The sequence below is a fragment of the Camarhynchus parvulus genome, chromosome Z (assembly GCF_901933205.1).
Source record: "Camarhynchus parvulus chromosome Z, STF_HiC, whole genome shotgun sequence".
Classification (NCBI taxonomy): Eukaryota; Metazoa; Chordata; class Aves; order Passeriformes; family Thraupidae; genus Camarhynchus; species Camarhynchus parvulus.
Genome location: NC_044601.1, coordinates 30,367,320 through 30,390,896, shown reverse-complemented (window position 1 = coordinate 30,390,896; position 23,577 = coordinate 30,367,320). Strand labels below are relative to the sequence as shown.

The 23,577-nt window shown below is 38.9% G+C and overlaps 1 protein-coding gene across 1 annotated transcript in view; it reads left to right on the top strand.

Moving 5' to 3' along the window:
• Positions 1–23,577, top strand: part of KCMF1 (potassium channel modulatory factor 1) — a 47,274-nt gene that overhangs the window by 16,660 nt on the left and 7,037 nt on the right. Inside the window, exons 2-4 of the mRNA XM_030968310.1 lie at positions 6,258–6,425; positions 16,088–16,227; positions 22,776–22,877. Coding sequence (XP_030824170.1) covers positions 6,258–6,425; positions 16,088–16,227; positions 22,776–22,877 — 410 coding nt within the window. The remainder of the gene's footprint in view (positions 1–6,257; positions 6,426–16,087; positions 16,228–22,775; positions 22,878–23,577) is intronic.

Sequence of the window (23,577 nt, the reverse complement as noted above, 5' to 3'; positions counted from 1 at the left end):
GCAGTGAGAGGACAAGAGGAAATGGCCTGCTGCTGAGACAGGGAAGATTCAGATTAGATATCAGAAAAAAAGATTTTATGATAGTCAAAAATTGGAATTGTTTGCTTGGGGCAGGGCAGGTAGGGGAGCCAGGTATCCAAAATGCTGGGTGATATGGTTTAGTTGTTATGGAATTACAGTGGTATTGCTGGGCGGACAGTTGGATTTGGTGACTGTGAAGGTCTTTTCCAAACCTGATGATTTGGTAATTCTAAGTATCAGGCACTATGCAAGTGGGCTTCATGAAGATTGTTGAAAACAGAGAGGTGAGCAGATTCAGGTGTCTGTTTCTACTCCAGGCTCCAGAGAGGAAAAAGGAGTGCAGTGAAGAAAACAAAAGCCTTTTGTAGGCCCACTTCCCTCCCTTTCCTCCTCCCTTTTTTTTTTCCATTTCCAAGTCAACAATATCTCTGCCTGCAACTTTAGTCCTACTAGTTCTTTTTAGTCTGATTACTTCTTCCACTTTGCTGTAAGAAGATCCTGCATGGTCAGCCATGTTGCACACAGGCTGTGTGAGGGGAAGAGAGAATTTTTGATTATTTCAGGGGTATCATGTATGAATTTTCAGTTCAGTACTTGTAGTTGCAATGGTGATGAAGCAGGTTCTGTGTTGTAGGTGTCTTTAATGTTTATTTTCATAGTTTGCTTTAGTAAATATGAGGAAAAGTAAACAAAAATGAACATTCTATTTTGTTGATTTTTCTGGTGAAATGCTCACAGAAACAGTAGAAGTTCTTAGAATTTGACCTCTCAAACTAGGCAGTGGTCTGCATTGAGAAATGAATCTATTAAAGTAAGACACAATTGGCATTTCTTTTTATTAAGTATCAAATGGCATATAGTTTCCTTTCTTCAGTCTTGGAAACAAATGAATTGCTTAAGTACAGTATCTTAAGGTTTGGACTTGCTGTGTGTCATGTAGACTACAGATGAGATAGTTAATGTCAAGCAAATTTATTTAAAACTGAACAAACCCAGAGCAATCCTTTAAAAAGACATCTTACACTAAAACATATCAGGTGCATTTTAAAAGTAGTATTATGTATGGTCTTCTGAATATATAAATAAAATGCAGTATACAGGTTGCAAACTCCTGTACCACAAAAGAGGCAGCACAGCTTTTTCATTTTCACTTGCATGCTTGAGTTGGGGCTTTTAAAAGGTAGAAACCTTAATGTTTGTCTGGTCCCTTGAAACTGAGTGGTACTCTTCCATGTAATACTCTTAGTCTTTAGAAGAGTGAACCCTTTCAGTACTTCATGTAGGTTAGGAAGAAATTCTTAAGTAGCTGGCATTTTCTTTCTGGAGAAGAAATCATTGATTGCCTGATTTTGCATTTGTGTTGTACATTAAAGAAATACAGTGATTCTCACTCTGAGCACTGATGAACAAAAAACAGTATACCTGAATTCAGAAGGTTGGGTTTAGGATATTCAGCTGCTGACAGGAATGCTAAATGCTAATAACTACCCATGAAACTAGTGTCTTCTAGTGTATTGCTAAGAGAAAGGAATTTAATTCTCAGGAACAGCAGAATGACTAAATATTCTTATCTGGAGCTAATTACTGTTTTCATGGTTTGAATACTTCAGATGTTGGCTTTATATGTATTTAAAATGTTTCCTAGTGACTGGTATTTTCTTGGAAATTTCTAAAAATTTAACAATACATTCAAAATATTGATAAAGTTCAAGGCCTCATGTTGAGGCTGGAGCTTATTTCACTATCTCTGTATTACTCGTCTTTGACCATATGCTCTTTACAAAAAATAAAAAGTGCTGAGTTTTCTACAATTTTCAAGTAATCTTTTGTCTGGGTCTGATTATTGGGCTTTAAATATCATTGTTATTATTTTGACTGCCCTTAGTTCTCAAGGACACTAAGTAGGGGAGCAAACCTTTTCTTTTTTTACAAATGTGTGTCTATCCAAGGCAGTAATGGCTTGGGACATTACAGGCACTTTCACTGATGTTACCTTATAGCTTTGCTTGTAGTTGTAAATACAAATTGATCCTGGTGTGTATAGTATTTGAACCATATGTTATTCTCTTCGTTATGAATTCAGATTTTGTACTCTCTTTGATGTATATATTAAACCCAGGACCAATTACATTAATTTTAGTTAATTTCTAGCAAAACCAGTTCAGTGTCATAAGATCAAAGTATGTTTGGCTGTCAGGATTAAAATATGAAAGGTGTTGGGAAAGAACATTTTTTTTTCCTAGAATCACTCAACAAACCATTCAACATGTAAAATGCTGAAGTAATTGACCTGGATGAAAAGAAGATGTGGGCTTCATATAAATGTAGTAAGACTTCTGTAGTGAAGGGGTAGAACATACTTTATTGATGGGACTGTTAGGTATGTCCTGACTCGCTTCACTCAGAGTAAAGCTAGAGAGACTGAGTTGATATTGCAAGGGAATACCTCTGAACAAACTTTCAGATTCTGATGTTTGGTTCACCTTTAACTATCAAAGTTCCTTAGGTTTTTAGCACAATACTGTCCTCTGCTGGAATAGTGTTGCATTAAAAGAGCATTTTATGCTGATCGGAAAGGTTTTAATTAGATGTGATGTGTTATGCAGTGTATGTTGGTACTTGTATAGCAGTAACAAAATAAAATTTGAGGATGCCTCAAATATCATGTACGATGTAATGTGATCTGTAACTAAAATTGATATTTCTTACTCTTATCATTCCAAACCAATATTTTCAATAAGGGGAATCAGAAGTTCTCATTGAACAGCAAGTCTTTTGGGGTTAGTAGGATTTCATTCTGTGAGTCTTTTAGAAGTCAATAGTAACAGTTCTTGCAAGTCAGAAGTGTATCTAAATACTTGTCACAGAGTATTCATGCTTTTCCTTAGGCTGGTTCTGTGCTTTTGTTCCCTGCTTTAAAGTGAACTTCTCCAGAATGTGGGGGTTTCACAAAACCCGCGGTTAATGTGGATGCATCCTATTTAATCTGACAGTCTTGAGTCTGTTACATACTTTTGAAATGTAAAATGCAGGGAAATGTTGGATAGACACATACCAAAAGACGTGCTGTGCTAAATAAAATCTTATCTTTGAGGGTTTGAGGCAGAATGAACTTAAATTTTGGAATTTAAGTTGATATAAAGATGAAAGTGTAAAATATTAAAATCAAAAGCTTTTGTTATAATAGAAAGAATAAGGTGGGAGGAAATTATTTGGTTATTTCAGTTTCTAGATCACATGTTGGGTAGGTAGTCAAGATTTTGGCAGCCAAGTAATAGGCTTGAAAAGGAACAGGAAGAACTGTCAGGCCTGACTTTGCTCAGACTGTTATATAAACGGAAAAATAAGTAATACAATTTCTGGAAAAAAGATCCTGCTGGATTTGAGAGAAGGTCTGGGGATTTAACCACTGTTTAACTCCGAAATTTCAATTTCATAATTTTCCCTTTTGCAGTTTTTATTCTCTGCTACAGATAATGATATAAGCATAATGTGGTACATCCCTTGCTGCCAGCCTGTTCCTCAGAGCAGCGGATGTGGTGATTGTTGTAAAATACCAACTTTGAGAGATGTAGGAAGAACGCTGTCTCTAGAACATTGCTGTTCTCTTGGTCTGACTTCACCAGCCATAGGGATGTGTTATGTTAATATATTTTTCTCTTCGAAGCAGATTGTAGGTGTTCTAATAGTTGATGATAAGTAACAAAGTTCATCTGTTATTTGAAGACCTGGTAGAGTCTCACTGCAAATGTTCTAAAGTTTTAAATACAAACATCGTTGTGGTTTATGTTTATGGCTGAATTTCCCTGAAGTAGTATCACATCATATATGGAGATTGTAGTTTGGAATAATGTGGAGAAGTGTGGTATTCACATTCTCTGAAGAGAGAGACATAATTCTCTCTCCCAGGATTTTTCCTGGGGAAGGCAGTGAGAAGCACAGAGAAGAAGAGAAAACAATTCTTATCTCTATTTGCTACTCCTGTTGTTTGGCCCATGTGGAATGTGTTATGGAATTGTTTACCAAAAGTGATTTGTTAATTGGACTCCGGTGATGATTTTTTGGAGTGATTGGCCAGTTAGGTCAAAGCTGTGTTGTGACTGTCTGGTAAGAGTCAAGGGTTTTTCTTTAGTATCTCTTTAGTATAGTTATAATATAGTATTAGTGTAATATAGTATAGCTTAATAAAGCATTTGTTCAGCCTTCTGAAATCATGGAGTCAGAGCACATTATTCCCTACATTGGGGTCATCCTGCATCGATAGAGAAGTATTGATATGAAGAAAATCTGTAAATGAGTGCTTCTTAAAAATGTCTGTCTTAAAGTAGGAATGATGTAAATGTTTGAGAGAACACATGACAGGAGTTTATTGCTAAGAGGCTTACATCTGCATTAAATCAGTCATTCCAAGCTTAAATGAATAGAGTGGGAAAAATGCTACCTTCTGGAGAAGCATGGGTTAGTACATCACTTGGAAAGCTGTTAGTGTCTGACACAGACTCTGGGTTAAACTAGTCTGCTTTCAATGGGACATCGAACTTGCTGATCAACTGTTTTCTAGAAAGTTTAGTAGGCAACAAAGAGACTCACAGTGCTGCCAGTAGCTGCTAAGTGTTGTATGTACAGTGTCCATTGTTGGGGAGATCTGCATGCTGCATAGGTAGAATTTGTGGGTCTCTGTGTGGGAGGAAAAATGCAAACAAACCAACTGAAGCAGTGAAATTCAGACTACAGATTTAGCAAGCAAGTGCTCTCAGAAACTAGCCTGCTGTCAGTGTGTAAATCATCAGATTGTTAAAAATCCTTCAGAGCTGATGGATGAAACTTCAGGGAAAAGAAAGTTAAGTGAGAAAGACCTATTTTTTTTCTTTTGTAAGCCAACCAAACCAAGTTTGAAGATGGTAACATGCCATCCTCAAAACATAGTTCAGCTATTAACAAAGATTCTGGAGATACTTTCTTCTAATATGCTATTCCATGTAGAGTGATGCTTGCAGAATATATAAGCAGTGAGGTGAATAAAAAATATGTTCAGTATTCACATAAGCACCATGTTTAGACATTAGAAGCTATTAGTGCCTGAAGCTGTCCTCATAGGTGGAGAAACTAAAGGCAAAAGTGATAAAATAATTTTGCTCACTGCTCCTCTGAATGTAATGATGTAATTGTTTGAACAAGTTGGGGAGATTCAAAAGAAATTGCTTATTAATGTGTTTCTGAAGTTCTTGTGGTAAAGCTTATATTAGATGCCACTGAGTGAAGTAGTAAAAACAAATGCAAAAAAAATTCTGTAACTCACACCAGTCCTCTGACAACTAGGCTTAAAAGAAAGTAGGGATATGGCTAATGTGACTCTTTTGTTCTGGCATTTTGCTCTAAAATTTTCTCTGCTTTTGCCAGACTGTGAAGAAGAAATCTTGAGTGATGCCAAAAAAGGTATTGATCCAAATCCTGCCTTAGTTGTACACCATAATTTCTTTTGTGAAGGCCCTTAATTTGCTGCTGCAGTTGAAAGACATTTGTGTTAGTCTTTGCAGGTTACAAGATGATGCCATTTCTGCACTTAACCAGGCAATCCAGAGAGAACTGAAACCATGCAGAGAAAAATGAAAACTTCTTGATGCTATAAAACCTTTCTCAGATAGACACGCAAGTGTGACAACTTTACATTGCGAAGAATGAGTTTAAAGGAGAAATAAAATGGAGAGAACGGATGCAGGCTAAATTAAAAGAGCATGGGAAAACATTCTAATTTCTACACCATATGAAATGTCTGGCTATAATGTTATTCAGAATTAAAATATTAGGAAGTGTTGAATTAAAGGCTGAAAAACTAGTACATTTTTGGCAGTGGTTGATTTGATTGTTGTTTTTCTTTCCTCTCGGTCAGCCATTATACAGTTTAGCTTTTAAAAGGGCACAGTTCCTGACTGAACAGTCAAAATACCAGTTGATACTATGAGGTAAAGGTGTCTGTAGGAAGATGCAGCCAAAGAACTTTTACAACTTAACCTGTCATTCTTTCAGGTGCTTGAGTGTACTTCAAGAATTCAAGATCCTAATTTCGGGAGAATGGTGTCTTTTAAAGATGCATTTAAAAATTTGAATCTTGTATCAGCTGCACATGTCAGACATGGTTGGCTCTTAGTAGTTATTGAGAGGCAATAGCAACAAATCTTCCTCATAAAAAATAAGTGCATTTGTTGCTGTCTTAAAGCAATTTTATTTGTTTACAGGTGTCAGCTGTGATGCATGTTTAAAAGGAAATTTTCGAGGTCGCCGGTACAAGTGTTTAATTTGCTACGATTACGATCTGTGTGCAACTTGTTATGAAAGTGGTGCAACAACAACAAGGCATACAACTGACCATCCAATGCAGTGCATACTAACAAGAGTAGATTTTGGTAAGTGATCATTTTAAACTCCAGTAATTTGTTGCTGTATTGTGTCCACCAACATAATGCTGATTTTCATGTTTCTAATTATTAATCACTTCCCCTGTTAGTGCACTAAAAATAAGGGCTAAGTTCTTGAGTTCTAATAGGCAGGCATGTTTTCTTTGATAGAAGAACTGCTTTTTTTTTTTTAACTGCTGCATATGTATTTCTGATTTTGCTATTTTGGTCTGATTACAGCAGATTATCAAACTAATAAATACACTTAATAACAGTAACTACCTGTTAAAAGTGCCACAATCTACAAGCAGAAAAAAAATCCTGGTGAGATTTTGTAGGAAGGTAGTTCATTTGTAGTTTTCGTGAGACTGTAAATATAGGAAAGGTAGTGATGGGCTGTAATGAGTATGAAAGATTAGTGGTAAGGACTAGAATGTAGTCTTTTTGGAATTCCTTCGTAGATCTCCTAATCTAAGAGTTATTTCTAACTGTAAAGCCTTGTCAATATTTAAAATAAATAATAATTATTCTTGTGTCTTTGAGAAATGACCACTCACTTTAGGAATTTCAAAGGTTTATTAAACCTTAACAAAATACAACAAAGGACTGAATAAGGAAAAAGGACAGCACTGGGAGCATGGAACTAAACTGCCATGTGCTCACCCACAAAATGGCTGCTCCTGGACCCTCCCAAAGTCTGTCAGTCAAGTCGTCTTCGCTGTCTGTTGGTGGAAACTGCTTTCTTGCAGCTTGATTGGAGGTCAGGTGTTGTCATGCCCCACCCCCCTACCAACACGCTTTCCCCATTCTCATCTGCCCCATGCAAGGGGCACGTGTACACGCCTTCTCTCCAGGTGTCCTGGACAACCCAGGCTGTCCGGCAGCAACAACACAGACACAAGAGGAGGGAGGGGGGACCATGGGGAGAGCAGTGGACATCTAAAAACCAAACCACAATAACATAAACATACATCATTAAAACTTCTCTTAACATACACACAATATTCATTCCCTTATTGCGAGAGCCAGTTACCATATTACCTATCTATAACAAACCCCCATTTTCCTTTTCTGTAAGTGATTTGGCTTGAGCAGTTGGTTCTAATTTTTGATTTTGATGACCTACTCATGCTTCTGTTGAGTCAAATTTGATTTTGGTTGAGTCATAATAGCATCTGTTGATGTGGGTGAGGACAGTGGGAAAAAGAAAAAAAACCTTAGGTTTTCTCTTAGCAAAATGTTTGGTGGAGTGTGTGAGCTGAATTGGTTTGAACAACAAAAGGGAGTAACAGAGGTGTGGTACAGCTTTTACTCCCCCTTTACCATGCCTACGGGGTTGCTGCCCGCAGCAGGGCTATATAACCTTCTCAGTGGCGAACATGGGGGCTAGCTTGGTCTTGCCCTCTAGTTCTTGTCATACTCCACTTGCTAATTCTCAAGTGAACTACTCCAGCACTTCTCACTGTTCCCCATGTACTTCCCCTCAACAGACACTTGTAACTTCTATCCATTAAAATAGGACAATTACATCAATGACCAATACAATTTAAATTTCTTGCTCAAGGTGTTACGTAAACAGTCCTTGAGCTGGCCTGTGGAAGCTTGACTCTACTTTTTGGACGTGTTAGGACTTTTCTCACTCAGTCTGGATGTTATGGTTTATTCTGTGGATTCTTTCACTGGCCTCTTAATTTTGTCATAGAGAGTATTCTGAAGAGGAGGAGCAGCAGAGGTTAGGCAATCTTCTTGCCAGCTTGGGCAGAACTGCAATGCCAGCTTATGAACCATTGCAGGCAGGTGTCCCCTGGTCCTCACATCTGGCAGAGATACTGCAGTTTTCCTGGTTGAGCTTACATGGAAAAAGAAAGCCATCAGCATCAAAAACTCCCAAAAGCGCAAGTAGTTTTCATCCAATAAACAGGTGGATTTATCCAGGCTCTGATTTCTTAAGGCAGCAATGCCTACCAGCTTACACACCCCTCTCCCCCCAGATTTTTGGTTCTTAGGGTCTCTAGGATGCTCTAGGCTTTGTCTGTGCTGGCAAGACCTGGATGTCTGCCACTCTAGGCTGTGGGGATGTCCTAGTGGCATAGGCTTCTCATGGGATCGTGGGAAGGGCAGTTCTCTTAGAGAAAAGAGACAAACGACTGGCTGTGCCTAGGATGCCTCATCTTCTTTCTAGGGCGGACAGTCTGTCTTTGCTATAACAGTTGTAAAAGGGAAATGTGGAGGCAGATTCTTCTTTCTCTGAGCACAGAGTGTACACAGAGAGCTAGGGACCACTCCAGCCAGCAGAGCTCAGTAGTGACACACACACAGACATCTGTTTTTCCTAGGTGGGACAGCAACCAGATGCGCAGAGTTGCGTATCTAGAGCCATGATTCTGGAGCCACGTCTCTGGGCGTGCACCCAGGGACGTATGCAGAGCTAATGCACATATAGGCACCTGCTCAGCTGCACGGAGCCCTGCTACTTGCTAGTAGCTCATGCCTGCACATGCACACGGAGCTGTGCGTGCTTAACCCACACACTCCAGCATACATGTGTACAGAGTTGTGCACATCGATGTGTGCAGTGTCATATACATATCCCACACAGGGCTGTGCTCGCACATGCAGAGCCTGTGCACACTCGGAAGCACAGACCTTCTCAAAACTGAGCAGGCACATTTAGCACATGTGCATACAGAAGTGCACGCAACACATGCGCATGTCAGCATATCTGTGTGCACAGTGCTGTGCACAGTAGCATATGCACATATCCCTTTGCACAGTACACTGTGCAAAGCAGGATATGTGCACTTACATCTGGGCACATCAGAAAACACACATGCACGCAGCTGTGCACACGTGTGCCTTAGCACTTGTATATGCCCGCAGAGCCGTGCACGCTGGCACATACAAACACAGCATGTGCAGACACACACCCTGGCACACACATGCACAGACTCACACACAGCACATACATGCATAGCACTCCCCAGAGCCCTTCTGGAAGGAGAGTAGTAGGACATCTACTGGCTGCTACCACCCCCTCTCTAAGCAGTATTTCACCCTCTGTGCCTTTGGGGTGGGAATAGATAATGCTGTCTTAAAGGAAAGGTTAAAGAGAGACTGTGCTGGATTCTTGCTTCTTGCCCCTTACTGCACAAGGGCAGGAGGGCACAAAACTTAGCACTTTTTGCTGTCTTGTCTTTCCCAAGAGCTTGACTAGCACAAAGGAGAGGATTAGAGGGATTTATTGAGGACCACAGCCAGTCCATAGCAGACGTGGCATTCTTCACCTCTTACATCATGGGATGCTGGGGTAGGAACTAGCAACAGCTCTATCTTACTGCTCTAAAAGTCAGATTTTCTCTGGAAGCATCTAGTTCTGGCCTGCCTTAATCTGCTCCTTTGCAGCATCCAATTCTTATAGGAACTGGCAGAGTATATGGGGGTCTGTGCCTTGGTTGGCTTCTATTCTAGTCTGCAGTAGAAGGGCTCTGGTTAACCTCTCCACCTCTCATGTAGGTAGCACTGGCTATAGGAGGAGATCATGTACTCTAAAGGAAGTAGTTCTTTGTCCTAGCTCTTGCTGTCCCAGCGAGGCTGTTCAGTGGCTCAGGAGATAAAGGGAAAGAAGTAGTTTGAAAGAAATCATTTATTGCATTATCAAAAATACATGCCCCTACTTTAACTTACATGTTTCTTGTCCAGCTTTGCTTTATTCCTTTGTGTACAGTATTAGCAATTGAGGTCATTGTTTCAAATGCACAGTTGAACTTTCTTAACCTGTTAGCAACAAGTATTTTTGGATATTAGACATGGGCTAAAAGGACAGCATTGCTGTAAGTACTAGATACTAATCACGGGGATAAGAAGACTGAAACTATATGAACTTTAAATACCATAGACTTCAGTGTGCTGCAAGGAGAGCTTGTTCTAAATTATACTTTTTTCCAAAAATGCCTATAATTGGAAACTGAGAATGACTAAGAATTACGTTTTGTTTCTTGCAACTTGAGTACTTCTCTTTCAATTGTCTTTGATAAATGTACCTTTGACTTAATGCCTTTTATGTGTGTGTGTTGTAGAGACACAGTGGGGTTATTTTTTACTATTTAAGTATGCATGAAGAAGGTTCATGGTGAAGTATTGAGATAGGTAATAGGATTTGAAGGGCAACTTCTATTTTGCTTAGTGTTTATGCTGTTTATTCTCTAAATGAAAATAAGAGAAAAAGGTCTATAAATTTCATATGGCCAGATATCTAAGCATTGCTCCCACAGAACTAGTATCAGGAAAGAAAATACTGCAGCTCAGCTCTATAATAAAACTTCTGATTTGATTAACTCTGCAGAACAATTAATATCACCAAATTGTGAGCCATGGCAAAATCTGATGGCATAGAATTACTGCTGACCTTACAAGCTTATAGAATGGAGAATGAATCGGAAAAATTGACAATAACATATTCCTTAGAGTTGAGAAAGATCTGTGACATCATTCATAAAATGTTTTGATTTTAGAGTTCTAGAATACTCTAGATTTAGAATAGAATACACCTAAAGGTGTGTACATCACAGTATTGTACAGATGCGTAAAGAAACTGGTGACTTTTCAAAGGGCCTTGTGTGGCCAAGGAGATCATGTGACTTTGAGGAACATGCAAAAAAATTAGGCGCTAAGAAATGTTAAATTTAATTAGAAAACCAATAATAAATGGTAGAAGTAATCTAAAAGTACCTGATTTGGGGTTATTAGGATAGTTGTATTAGTGGATATTGAAAATCACCAAGGTTAGATATTAACGTCTGAGAAGAAAATAATCTCAAGGGTAAAATTTGCAACTAAGTGGTTTATTCCCAGCCAGCAGCCAAGCCCCACACAGCTACTGCTCATTCTCCACCAGCAGAATCAGGGAGAGAATTGGAAGGGTAAAAGCTGAAAAGTCTTGTCTTGAGACAGACAGTTTAATAGGGAAAGCAAAAATGGTGCAAGTAAAGCAAAACAAGGAATTCATTCAGTGCTGCTTCCCCCAGGTAGACAGGTAGTCAGAAATCTCTGGAGAGCAGGGTCTCATCGTGCCTCATGGTGACTTTGGAGGACAAACAGCATCACTTCAATATGCCCTCTTCCTCCTTCTTTCACCCTTTCATATACATTATATCCTGAACACTAGTATCATTATGGTCCAGAATCTCCCTTTGGTCAGTTGGGGTGACCTGTCCTGACTGTGTCTCCTCCCAGTCTCCCATGCATCCCAACTTCCTCATTATTGTAGCAGTGCAAAAAGCAGAAAAGACCTTGGCTCTGTATAAGCCCTGGTCATCAGTAACAAAAACGTCTCTATATTATCAGCCCTGTGTTCAACACAAATCCAAAAGATAGCCCCATATGTCACACTGTGAAGAAAAATTAACTGTGTCCCAGCTGAAACCACACAAGCCCAGAACTAATAAAGTCTTCAGTAGTTTCCAGGTGATGTGGGAAGAAGTGTGTTTGCAGTGATGACAGTATGAGTAGGGAATGTTCTTAAGTAAGGAAGATGTTACTAGAAACACAAACTGGAAGGCTGTTAGTGTAACTGGGTGTGTGAATTGTGGTTTACTTGGCTAGTGACAAATTTCAATGCTGTTATCTGTAGACAGTTTTTGCTTACGATATGGAGGAAAATGGACAGCTAGTGAAAAATGAGTATTTTATCAAGGAAAAGGAAGCAGAATGGGGAATCCTTCTGTTGCAAAACTGATGCAAGCACTTCAGAGGAAGTCACTGTCATTTTTCTGATTTTAAAAGTGCACATGAAGGTCAGTGAATCATTTGCCCAAAATCCATCTGCTATGATGACAAGGGCCCTGTACCATTAAATCCCACCACCACTCCAGCCAACACTGTCTAGGTGTGGGTATCAGTGGAGTTCACTTAAGTAGTCTGCCTGAAGCTGCAACCAAATTGTGGTGGACAGCTGCCAGCATGGATGATACTTTCGGCATAGAAAAAGTCACATGCTGTTTTACCTCTTTGAAAGTTGCGATCAGTTCTTAGAGTTCCTAGGTGCTGTAATAATGTTGCAGAATATACTGCAAGAAGATGGACTTTTTCAGGTATGCTGAAAGAACTTTTGTTGTCAGCTTGACTCATTTTGATTTTTTTTCCCTGAGATTCAGGCTATTTAGGAGCCAGTGTGAGAAAACAAGTGAAAAACTCTAGTATTTTCTGGCTGTGCATGTTTACTCTTGCACCATTGGGTTGCCATAATTATCTTTGAGGAGTCAGTATATAACCTATATGTATTCATTTTTAAGCAAGATGGGGTCCAGAAGAATCACAGTGCTGTTGTTCCTCAGCCCCCACAAGTGATACTGGAAAAAATGATACACTGAGTGATACGCTGCTGTAAGAGGGACAGAGCTTAAAATAAAGTATCAAGTCTAATATGTAATGAGAAGTGGCCTTTAAAGCACAAGTCCAATTAGTTTATTTCAGAAGGGTCAAACGGTAGAGTCAAGAGTAGAATTGTAATAGGCCTGTGTAAAGAAGAGGCATGTGCTTACCAGGCACTGTACTTCTCTGGCCTTTGTAGATCAATTTATCAGGACAATGGAGAAGTTCACAGCAAATTTCCTAGTTTCCTTTTTCTTAAAAAAGCATTTTAAACTGTTGGGATGCTTTAGCGTGTAAGCATGTGGCTTGCCCATTACCACATCATTTTAAAGTGGCTACACTGACAAAGAAAGTAATACAAATTGTTAGTAGGATTCTCTGCCAGAATCATATTGTGTTACTTTCATGGGAGTACAGAACCTACCATGGTTCAGAAGTGCCTTCATTTGTCAGCTAGGGTGCATGTGTGACAGAGGATCCTTTTGTGCCCAACAGACAGATCCTGCCACCTTTGTTTCCTAGGCAGAGGGAACTGATTAAATAATGGGTACCGTAATAATGTGTAGTGTGGGATTGACTGGATTCACCAGAATTCAGCTTGAGACTTTTGTGGGGGTTTTTTTGGGTTTTTTTTTTCACATACTGGAGCAAGATATGCGTGCTAAATGTGTATCATGCTAAGTCTGAGCATTGTTGTTTTTTTGGAACAAGACTGAAGCAGCTTTGAGGGTAATATGGCTGCTTGATAAATGATACAAGAACATACATACTTTGTTTTGTTAAATGGTGTATTGCCACCATTTGGTTTCTTCAAACTTTGAAGAAGATTAAATAAGTACACTATACTTGTATCATATCAACAGTTTTATCTCTGTATATATATCACATTGAAATTATATTACTTATATGAAGAAAAGTGAAAGTACAGTTCCATACTGCTGTGTACTCTTGTAAAGAATTATGTCTTAACAAAAAATACAAGCTGTTAGAAAATGTAATCCTGAATCAGAGGTCTCTTTGAAAGATTGTTTCTTATCTAAGAAATTCTGTGATCTTTCTGTTTTGTCACTAACCTCTTACCAATTATAAGAATGTGCTAGTTAGATTTTAATATTAAGTATACATTTAACTTTTGTAGCTATAGATGGATAGAAAAGCAAAACTGCTGATATTTTTGGTTGTATTTTCACATTTAATTCAGGTTGTTTCTTGGAGTTTTTTCCCCACCAGGGAAAAGCTATAATGTCTAAACATTGCTGTGCTTGAAAACGGGCTTCATAAACTACTGTTGGGTCCTCATCAGACAGTGTTGTGATCCTTCTGCTCCTTTGTATTCCTCCCCTAATTGATAAGGAATACAGGTCACGAATCTTAGCCTAGAGGGATGCAACTGAATCTGGTTTTACTTCTTTACTAAATACTTTTACTTGTCTTCCTAGACATCTTGAACAGAGGGCTTTAGAGAGGTCTAGATGAGTTTGAAGAATTATGGACTCCTGCTTTTGCCTCTGAAATGAGCCAAAATTTCAGAATCTGAAAGATTTCTTTGTGGTCAAAAGAAACAATTCTTCAATCATGGGCACATTGCATTGTCAACTGATAGATTTGTAAATGAAAAATGGTAACACAGTTGTAGGTTGCTTTATTTCTGCAGCCAGGGAAGCATGGTGTTTCTGTTTCTTCCCATATTGCCTCTAATTCTTAGTTAACTTCATTAGCAAAGGACCCCTTGGTAGTCGGGGACATGACTGTTCATAATTGTAGGATTTTTTATGTGCTTGTAGAAAGAACAGGTGGAGAAATACCCATTCAGTACCTTCAATGCTAAAATCAGACACAAAGATTCATGCGACCACTTGATGACCAGCTTTATTTTTTTTAACGTAGATTTTCATTTAAAGGAAAATTTATCTGGTGATCTGTATTTCACATTAGAAAAGAGCTTTTGGTTGTAAGAGAGATTGAAGTTGAAAAGGAGGTGTATACTTAAAAGGAAAAATATCTAGATTTGCCAGCTCTAACTTCTACACGCTTCTTATTATTTCTTTTTCCAGACAAAGTCATATTTGTTTGGCATTCTCGTGTATGTTTGATGTATATTCCAAGAAGGATGTGGAAGGAGGTATGGGTGGGAGAACATGCCAGAGGTATAATCAGGAGACTGCAGAGAACTCAGATTTTTATTTTTTTAGTGAATAAATGGGTTTTTTTGTATTATTTGAAAACAAGGAACAACACAGGATTTGACAGTCTTGTCAGACCTTCCCCCCCTCTGTGATAGAACTGTGTGTACTGCTAAAATTCTTGGTGTCTGGATTGAGCTAACAGTGTATCCAAGGAAAAGATACCTCTATGTGCATGTTCATCTATTTACAACTCTATTCAGATGGATTGCGGCCCTGGGCCTTTTGCTCAGCTGTAAAACTGGAGTTGGTACTGTTGCCTTACTTGAAAATACATACATTCATTCTCAGTGAGTTTCATAGGTAGATGTTTTTAAGCAGTCTGATATTTAAGAGGTTTTCTTGTTTGGTTGGTTGGTTTTTTAGGATTTGTTTTTAATATTGATGTGAATGAGAAGCTTATTCATGTTTCCTGTGAAATACAAAATACCTGTAGAGGATGAGAGGGAATAATGTTCTCTTCTTGCATGGTTTAATAAAATTTCATCTGATGTTTGGGGAACTTCTGTGTTAGCAGCTTAAAAGTGCCTACTTTTCATCAGTGATGCAAAAGTGCTCATATTCACTACACCTAAAAGTCGAAGCCAGTGTTTAACAGATACTCAGATTCCTTTTCCATTATCAAACTTCTATGTTACGTATTTGAGACATTTCTGAAACTACTTACTGCAAAGCAGTGGTTCAACTATGGCATAAATACTGACATTTGGTGTCACTGAGACCTTCTAAATTTTGATCTGAATTTGAGGTTTTGTCAAGAGTTCAGCTTCTGAAATTTCATCATAAAAAATAGCATACCATAGTTGACCCTGTATGTGGGATGAGAACAGTAGTGGAAAAGTGAAAGTTTGGCAGTATCAGCAGCATCATGATGGAAGTCTTTTTTCCTAGTAAATATTAGAAAACTAAGTTATATGTGCTAATCAAAATTAAATGTAGTCTCTGGTTTTTTTTTTATCAGTAACTAAACCCCTCCTGAATATAGCCATTTCAATGAAAAAACTAATTTGATTTAGCAGGGCTTACAGTGAAGTACATGTATAAACTGAGGTTGATGTGAACAAAATTAATGGTGATACTGCTTTAAAGTAACCTCTATTTAATTTCTTCCTGTTTCAGATTTATACTATGGTGGAGAAGCTTTCTCTGTAGAGCAGCCACAGTCTTTCACTTGTCCTTATTGTGGGAAAATGGGTTATACGGAAACATCTCTTCAAGAACATGTTACTTCTGAGCATGCAGAAACATCAACAGAAGTGGTAAGAAGCCTCAGAACTTGTTTTAATGGTGGAAGTATATTTTAAATAGTCTTATTTCTGAAATATTGTCTTTCTGTTCTTTCTTGAAGCATGTATTCATTTAAATGCTTTGTCTGAAGAGAAAATACCTACATTTGAGAATGACATCAAAATTCTATGATTTATGAGTGTCGTGATATAATGATCTTGCTTCCTTCTTTTAGAGTTTTTGTTTGTTGTTCTGATGCAAAGGCTGCCATGTTTATACTGTAAGACAAAATTTAGAAAGTTGTCACAGTTACTCTGTCTAGCTGTGTCTCTCTTTTCATAATTAGTGTATAATTGTTTTGCTGGCTTACAGCTATGCTGGTCTTTTGTAACTGTGAGAGACAGGAAGACATGGAGATAGTTTGTTATGTTTTCTAATAGCTATTTTAATGGACGTCTTATTTTATGCAGCAGAATTCTATAATTGTTTTAAACTACTCTTGTCAAAGGAGGTGGTTTTCCTCCATCCCTAACCATCAGTGGTTTAAAATGCACTTCTTAAACAAGTTTTAACAGAAATACTTTAATTGGAGATGTTAACTCTCACTGTCTTGATGGACCTTGGGAGTAGGAGAAACCGAGTTAGGAGTTTAGCAGAATGACATGGAGCATGCTGTTCTGTGGTTAACTGTTTTACCCTAGACCCCTAGATAAAAAGTGATGCTTGAAGTGGATTACTCATCACTAATGCATTGTGTGAAATTAGTTATAAATAGGTTCTCTGTTCTAATCTTCTAGTTTTCTTAATTTTCAAATAATTCTGTGGAAGAAAATGAATGACTCTTCAAACCTATTGAGGAACTTGGGTGAAGAGATGATGTGGAAGGGTGTTTGTTCATCTTTTTGGGGATTCAAAGGTGTTATGATCTTTCTTAAAAACACCGGAAGTGTTTACTTCACAATCAGTCGCACTGTGATGTATTATTTAAGTCAGTGACATGCTGCAGTTTTTAGTCTCTCTGAGTTTTTCTTAAACTTTGCAACTTTCAAGCATAGCATCAACCGTTGAAAGTTCTGCATTTGGATGACTTTATTCTTTTTGGTGGCTTGGTATTGCAGTTCTGATTTGCGCCACTTGATGTCAGTGATATGTTCCTAACACCGTGTTTACAGATCCTGGGTTTTTAAACTCGACATGCCCTTGTTTGCAGTCGTGACTTCTAGAACCCCACACATAAACCCTAAATTTGTGATTCTTGACAGCTGCTACTCTGGTAAATCCTGAAAGAGTTATATGTGTTAAAAAAAAAAGATCCCACAAAACTTTTCTGTTTATACATCAGTCTGCAACACTGCTGTATTGTTGTTTCAAACAATGATAAAGGGCTATATTTTAATTCTTTAATACGACTGTTACTGTTTGTGCTAAGTTTTGAATCTGGCATTTGTGATAAATGTTTAGTGTGCCTGCACCTAAAATTGTTTGGGTACTGTGCCCTTATTGGGATATTGACAGGCTACAAGACTAGTAAAGAGGAAAATGTTATGGATTCTAAATGTTTGTGGTTATAGGCTTTCAGACAATTACTTACATTTAGATACTGAGCTTGTAGTCCTTTGAGTATCACCTTCTGAAGTTGTGTTTTATATTAGACATGTATTTTCAGGGATGTAAGGGAACTTTACAATGGGACAGAATTATTTATATTTTATCTATTTATATTATTTATATTTTAAAGGCTTTTTGCCCCCAAAAGTTTTTCAAAGAATAAGCAAAATTTTTTTTCATCTGGTAAATTTTGACATTTTTATGTTCAGAACGATGCAGATAAGTTTACTTTTCTCTTGATTTTTCTCAGATGTAGGCATTGATAAGTACCACAGTGGTAGGTATCTGCAGACAGGAATCACAGTCTGAATGAGGTTGAAAGGGACCTCTGGAGGTCATCTTGAGCAGGACCATGTATAGCTGGTTGCTCAGGACCATGTCCACACAGGACCAGTTCTTTAGTAGTGACTCCACAGTTAAATCTCTGGGTAACTTGTGGTTGGTGATCCTCACAGTGAAAAATGTTTCAGTGGTTCCTGATGTTTATGAGGAAGCTCCTGCATTTGAATTTATGCCCACTGTCTCTCATCCTGTCATTGCATGGCTCCATCATGCTTTTAGATTCCCTTCAGGTATTTGTGGATATTCCTAAGATCTGTCCCCCATTACCCTACCCTTCTCCAGGCTGAACAGTTCCATCTTTCTCAGCCTTTCCTCCCTTCCTCTTTGTAACCTTTTACTGAGCTTTTTTCAGTGTGTGCATGTGTGGAGCTGAAAACTGGGCACAGGTGGTGGGTTAAGGCAAAGGATCACAATCCTTGACCTGCTGGCAGCTCTCTGTTCAGTGCAGCCCAAAACACCACTGGCTTTCTTTGCCACAGGAGCACACTGCTGGCCCATGGTCCACCAGAACCCCAGGTCCTTTGCTGCAGAGCTGTGTTCTGTGTGACAGGTCTCCACTGTGTGCTGATTGCTGGGGCTATTCCTGCCCAGGTGCAAGACATTGTACTTCACCTTCATGAGGTTTTTGTTGTCCCATTTCTTCAGTTTTTTAAGGTCACTGTATGGCAGCACAGCTCTCCAGCCTATCAGCCACTTCTCCTACTGTTGTGTAATCACCAGAATTGCCACTGATCACCATCCTCTGAGCCCATCCACTGAGACAGTTCTCACTCCACCTCACTCTCTGTTTATCCAGCCTGAGCATCAGCAACCTATCTTTGAGCATCCTGTGAGAGGCAGTGTCAGTGGTCTTACTTGAATTTCCCCTATGCTTCAGTCATCCACCCGGCCAGACACTTCAGCATTGAAGTTTGTCAGGTTGGTGAAGCGTGTCTCCCCTTTTGTGAAGCTAGTGCTGACTGCTGTTGATGATTTTCTTGTCTTTAATAGTGCCTAAAAATAGTTAACAATAGTTTCCTCACTTTCCCAGGGATCAGAGCAAGCTGACCAGCCTATAGTTCCCTAGGTCCTCCTCTTACTTGCCTGTCTTTAAGATAGGAGTGAAATTTGCTTTGCTCCAGTCCTCAGGCACCTCACCCAGTCACCATGATAGTCAGAGACTGAGAAGAGGCTCACAGTGGCATCTGCCAGCTCGATCAGCACCTCTTGGTGCATCACAGCCATCACAGCCTGTGGGTTTAAGTATTCCAGTTCACATAAGTATTCTGCAGAGTAATCCTCTTCCAGCAGGGGAATGTCTTCAGTACTCCAGACTTTACCCCTGCTCTCTGGGGCCAGGAGTTGCTAAAGACCAGTCTTGCCAGTAAAGACCATAGCAAAGGAGTTATTCGATACTTCAGCCTCTTCTGTGTCCTGTGTAACTAGGCCCCATGTCTTTTGAGCAATGGGCCCACATTTTTCCTAGTTATCTTTTTATTTCCTGTGCACTTCTAGAAGATCTTGTTACCTTGGATCTTACTTGCCTGATTCGGTTCTATTTGGGCTTTAGCTTTGCTTACGTCCTGTGATGCTCAGATAATGCTTAATGGTAGGCTGTGCTGTGGCTTACCGTAGGAGGGTGACCTCTGTATGTTTTCTTTTTGTGTTTGAATTTGTCCAGGAGTATCTTGATCATCTGCGTAGGCTTTCTGGCATTTTTGCCTAACTTCATGTTCAGTGGGATGGAGAGCTCTTGAGTTTGGGGGGGAATGATCTTTCAATATTACCAGGCTTTATTGGGCCCATTTACTCTCCTGGTTCATACACCATGGGACTCCTCTGAGCAGATATTTTAAGAGGCCAGAGTTTGCTTTGCTGAGGTCCAGGGTCATGAGCTCGTTTTTGATCTTCTCCCTGCCCTCAGGATCTCAAACTGTCAAGGTTAGTGCAGCCAAGGCTTTCTTTGACCCTCACATCCCGACTGAGCCCCTCTTGTTGGTAGTTATGAAATCCCATATAGCACCTCTCCTTGTGTGCTCCTTTGTCACTTGGAGGAGGGAGTTTCCCTGAAAACACTCCAGGAGCTTCTTGGATTGCAGTCGTGCTGTGCTGTCCTTCCAGCAGATACTGGAGTGGTTGAAGACCTCCACAGGGATCAGGTTCTGCAAGTGTGAGGCAGCTGCTCTGTGTCTCTAGAGGGCCTGATCTGTTTGTTCCTCATGGTCAGGTGGCCTATAACATCCCCTTTGCATGTTCTCTTCTTAATTCCAACATGTAAGATCTCCATCGGGTCATCTTCCATCTAGACAGTGCTTTTAATGTACCCCATCTGCTCTCTCACTTAGAGGGCAAAATGAGACAGCAGCTGGGGTGCAGCTCTTCTTGTTCAAAGAGCCAGCCTTCTTCTCTTCTATAGAACCAGTATTTCTTCACCCATATAATGTCTAGGGACAATGGTTCAGAGTTGTAAGGCAGAGGAATCTGGAAATCAGTATGATGATTGTTTTTTTTGGTGTTGGAGGTTTCAGGTTAGTTGGACTGGTCAAGATGAAATGCAGTGCTCAGCTAGAAGCTGCTAGCATTGTAAATAAAACCAGATTTAGTAGACTTCATAAAATGCCATTTCTTCAATCTTCTTTCATAACAGAGATGCTAATTTTGTGCTATTACTTTGCACTGCAGCAGCTTTCTCACCCTTGAGAAGGCATTACTAGGCTCCTTGTAGATGAATTGTAAGCACTCTGTTGTTGATACTTCAGTGGTAAAACTGGAGAGAGCTTTTTCTTGCAGTAATGAAATAGACAATCTGAGTCAGTCTCAATGTCCCTGTTCATCCTCTAAGATCCCAGTGATTCTTGTTGAAGTTACAGAAATGTTGTCACCTAAAGTAGTTACTTTGTATGTAAATGGGGAAGTAGTGCTAATACAAGGACAGTTCTGGAAACTGGCACTGTTCTGTGAGGGGGATTGACTTAGGCCTTTAGAGTCATCATTTGGGGTTGCATGATGATTTCTTAATACAAATGCTCATGAATTCAAGAGAAAATTCTGACAACATTTGCCTTTCGTCTGCACCATTCGTTCATGCATGTTATAATTAACAGTGACTTTTAGCTGTGTCACGTTTAATCAGTGATCTAGCAGTCTTTGTTGTGTCTGTGTCAGAGCTCATGCTTAACTAAATTGTTGTTTGTGCATAACAGTGTTTAAGTAACTCTCCCTAGTCAGGAGTTCTTGAAAGTTTAGTTGCTATTTAGAATTAGGGTTGGGATACTTTGAGTCCTTGTTACTCAATATTCATTATAACCTTTCCTTAACTGATGTTTTTCTAAGGTCTGAGAATATTCACAAATCTTTGTCATGTTCACAAATCTTTATCATGTTAACAAAGAAATTTCTGGTGATTTCCTGCCTTCTGGAGTGGGTTGTTCTTCTTGTGTTGGGTTTCTGCTTCCTCAGAGTAGCTTAAATAAAAGATTGCTTTGAAAGTCTTGCATTCTTTTGATATGAGAAGATTAAGCAGCTGTAATGAAGTTTAGGGAATTCACAACTATCTATCCAATACACATCCATTTCTACACGGTAGCTTTGATATGTTGGCATAGCTGAGTATTTATTATATTATGCTATGATAAGATACGCCCTGTAGTGCACTTGCTTGGCATCTGTAGTGGTGAAAAATCTGTGGAGAGAAATTCTGAACATTGAAAATAAAAGGGGAGGAGTTGTAGCACAAAGCTTTTAAAATGTCTGGTTTTCTTTTCAGAACTGGCCACTAAAATTAAAGTGCAATTAGATGGAGCAGTTCCTGTTGAAAGCTGAGATTTTATAATAAATTTATTTCAAGACCCTGTTCTCACCTCCGTGAGAGTACAATAGATGTGTGCTCTTTTATACAGGTGTTCTTAATGGTCATGGTCTTTTGAGACCTACACTCAACAGCTTAAGTATACACACGAGAAATGAAAGAAAAATGGAAGGTGATGCTGTTTGTGGAGTCATTGAAAGAAAAGTCATAATTATGGCAATAGTAATGGTGATGTTTGCCTGCTTATTTAACTGTATTTCAGTTCAAAAAAGAAAACAAACAAAACCTGCCAACCAAAAACTCTGAAGTGGGGGAAAAAAACCCTAAAACCGAAGAGAGACCTCAGTACCTGCTCAGAAAATACTCCTGTGGAGAGGAGTATGGAGACCAGCCCTTGTCTGCCAAACCTACACTGCCTGAGTGGGATGGTCTCAGCTTGATACTTAGCAAATATGGGCAGTTTCATTCTGATTCCTCTGCTGGGATGAGTGTCAAGCAGGCAAATAGCATTCCTGTGTGATTCAACTCTACTCTCTGTGGCAGAATTGGCATGCAAAAATACTAACTTTGCAAAAAGACATTGCAAATTGATTTTGAGAATCCTAGCTCTGGTTTTCTGAAATTTATAATATTCTGAAATTCATAAAGTGAAAGATTACTAAATTAATGTCTACACTTCTGTAATTTTTCTGAGTTTATTGAATACATTGATATCCAGGTGTTTGTGAATACCAAAATGTTATTTTAAAGCATAAGAGGCAATGTCTAATGATTGACTTGATACAAGTTCTGTTTCTTGTAATATTTATAAAGTTGGGTTTTTTCCTTGCTTTGTCATTTCAGATTTGTCCGATATGTGCAGCATTGCCTGGAGGGGATCCGAATCATGTAACAGATGACTTTGCAGCTCATCTTACACTGGAACACAGAGCTCCTAGAGATTTAATATCCTTTCCAATTTGAGGCAAAGAGGCTAGACTGTTTCACCTAGTAATCACAGTGACTTGGTTTGTTTTTTATAGTCAAAGGGTCATATTCTGGATTTCCTGGAACTTAGGTTGCTAGAGATATGTACATAAAAAATAAAAATATTTGTCTCCTAGTTTAAAAAAGACAGACTGTGCACAAACTTGTTAGGTATACTTGAGAGTGTTTTTGCTCTAACAGCAGAAACACATAAAGGATTTTGACATACAGAGGTTTTTTCTACTTGCACTGTGTTTCATCCTGCCTCATGATTACTCTTGGTGCTGTTTTACATATCAAGATTCAGTGCTGTATATATTTAGGACATAAAGATGATTCTAGCATAGCTGCTTGTAGCAAAAGATTGTAAAGTTGTTTAGCTACTTTCAACACAATGTTTTAATAATTTAATTTTGTAGTGCTACTGACATTTTGTAATACAACTCAGAAAACCTTCAGATTTTCTGGGAAATAGGATGTTGTCCTTCAGTTACCTTAGCAGCCAGTTACAGACGTTTATCTGTGCTTGATTGCTGAAGAGCTGTAACTGTTGGGATTCTTTCATCCATGTTATAGGAATATTTGTCTCCTTTTAAATTTTTTTTTACTCCGTCAGATTAACTGATAAAATATCTTTTGGTTTGGGCTTTTATTTAATGACATGCAAGCTATTAGCGTC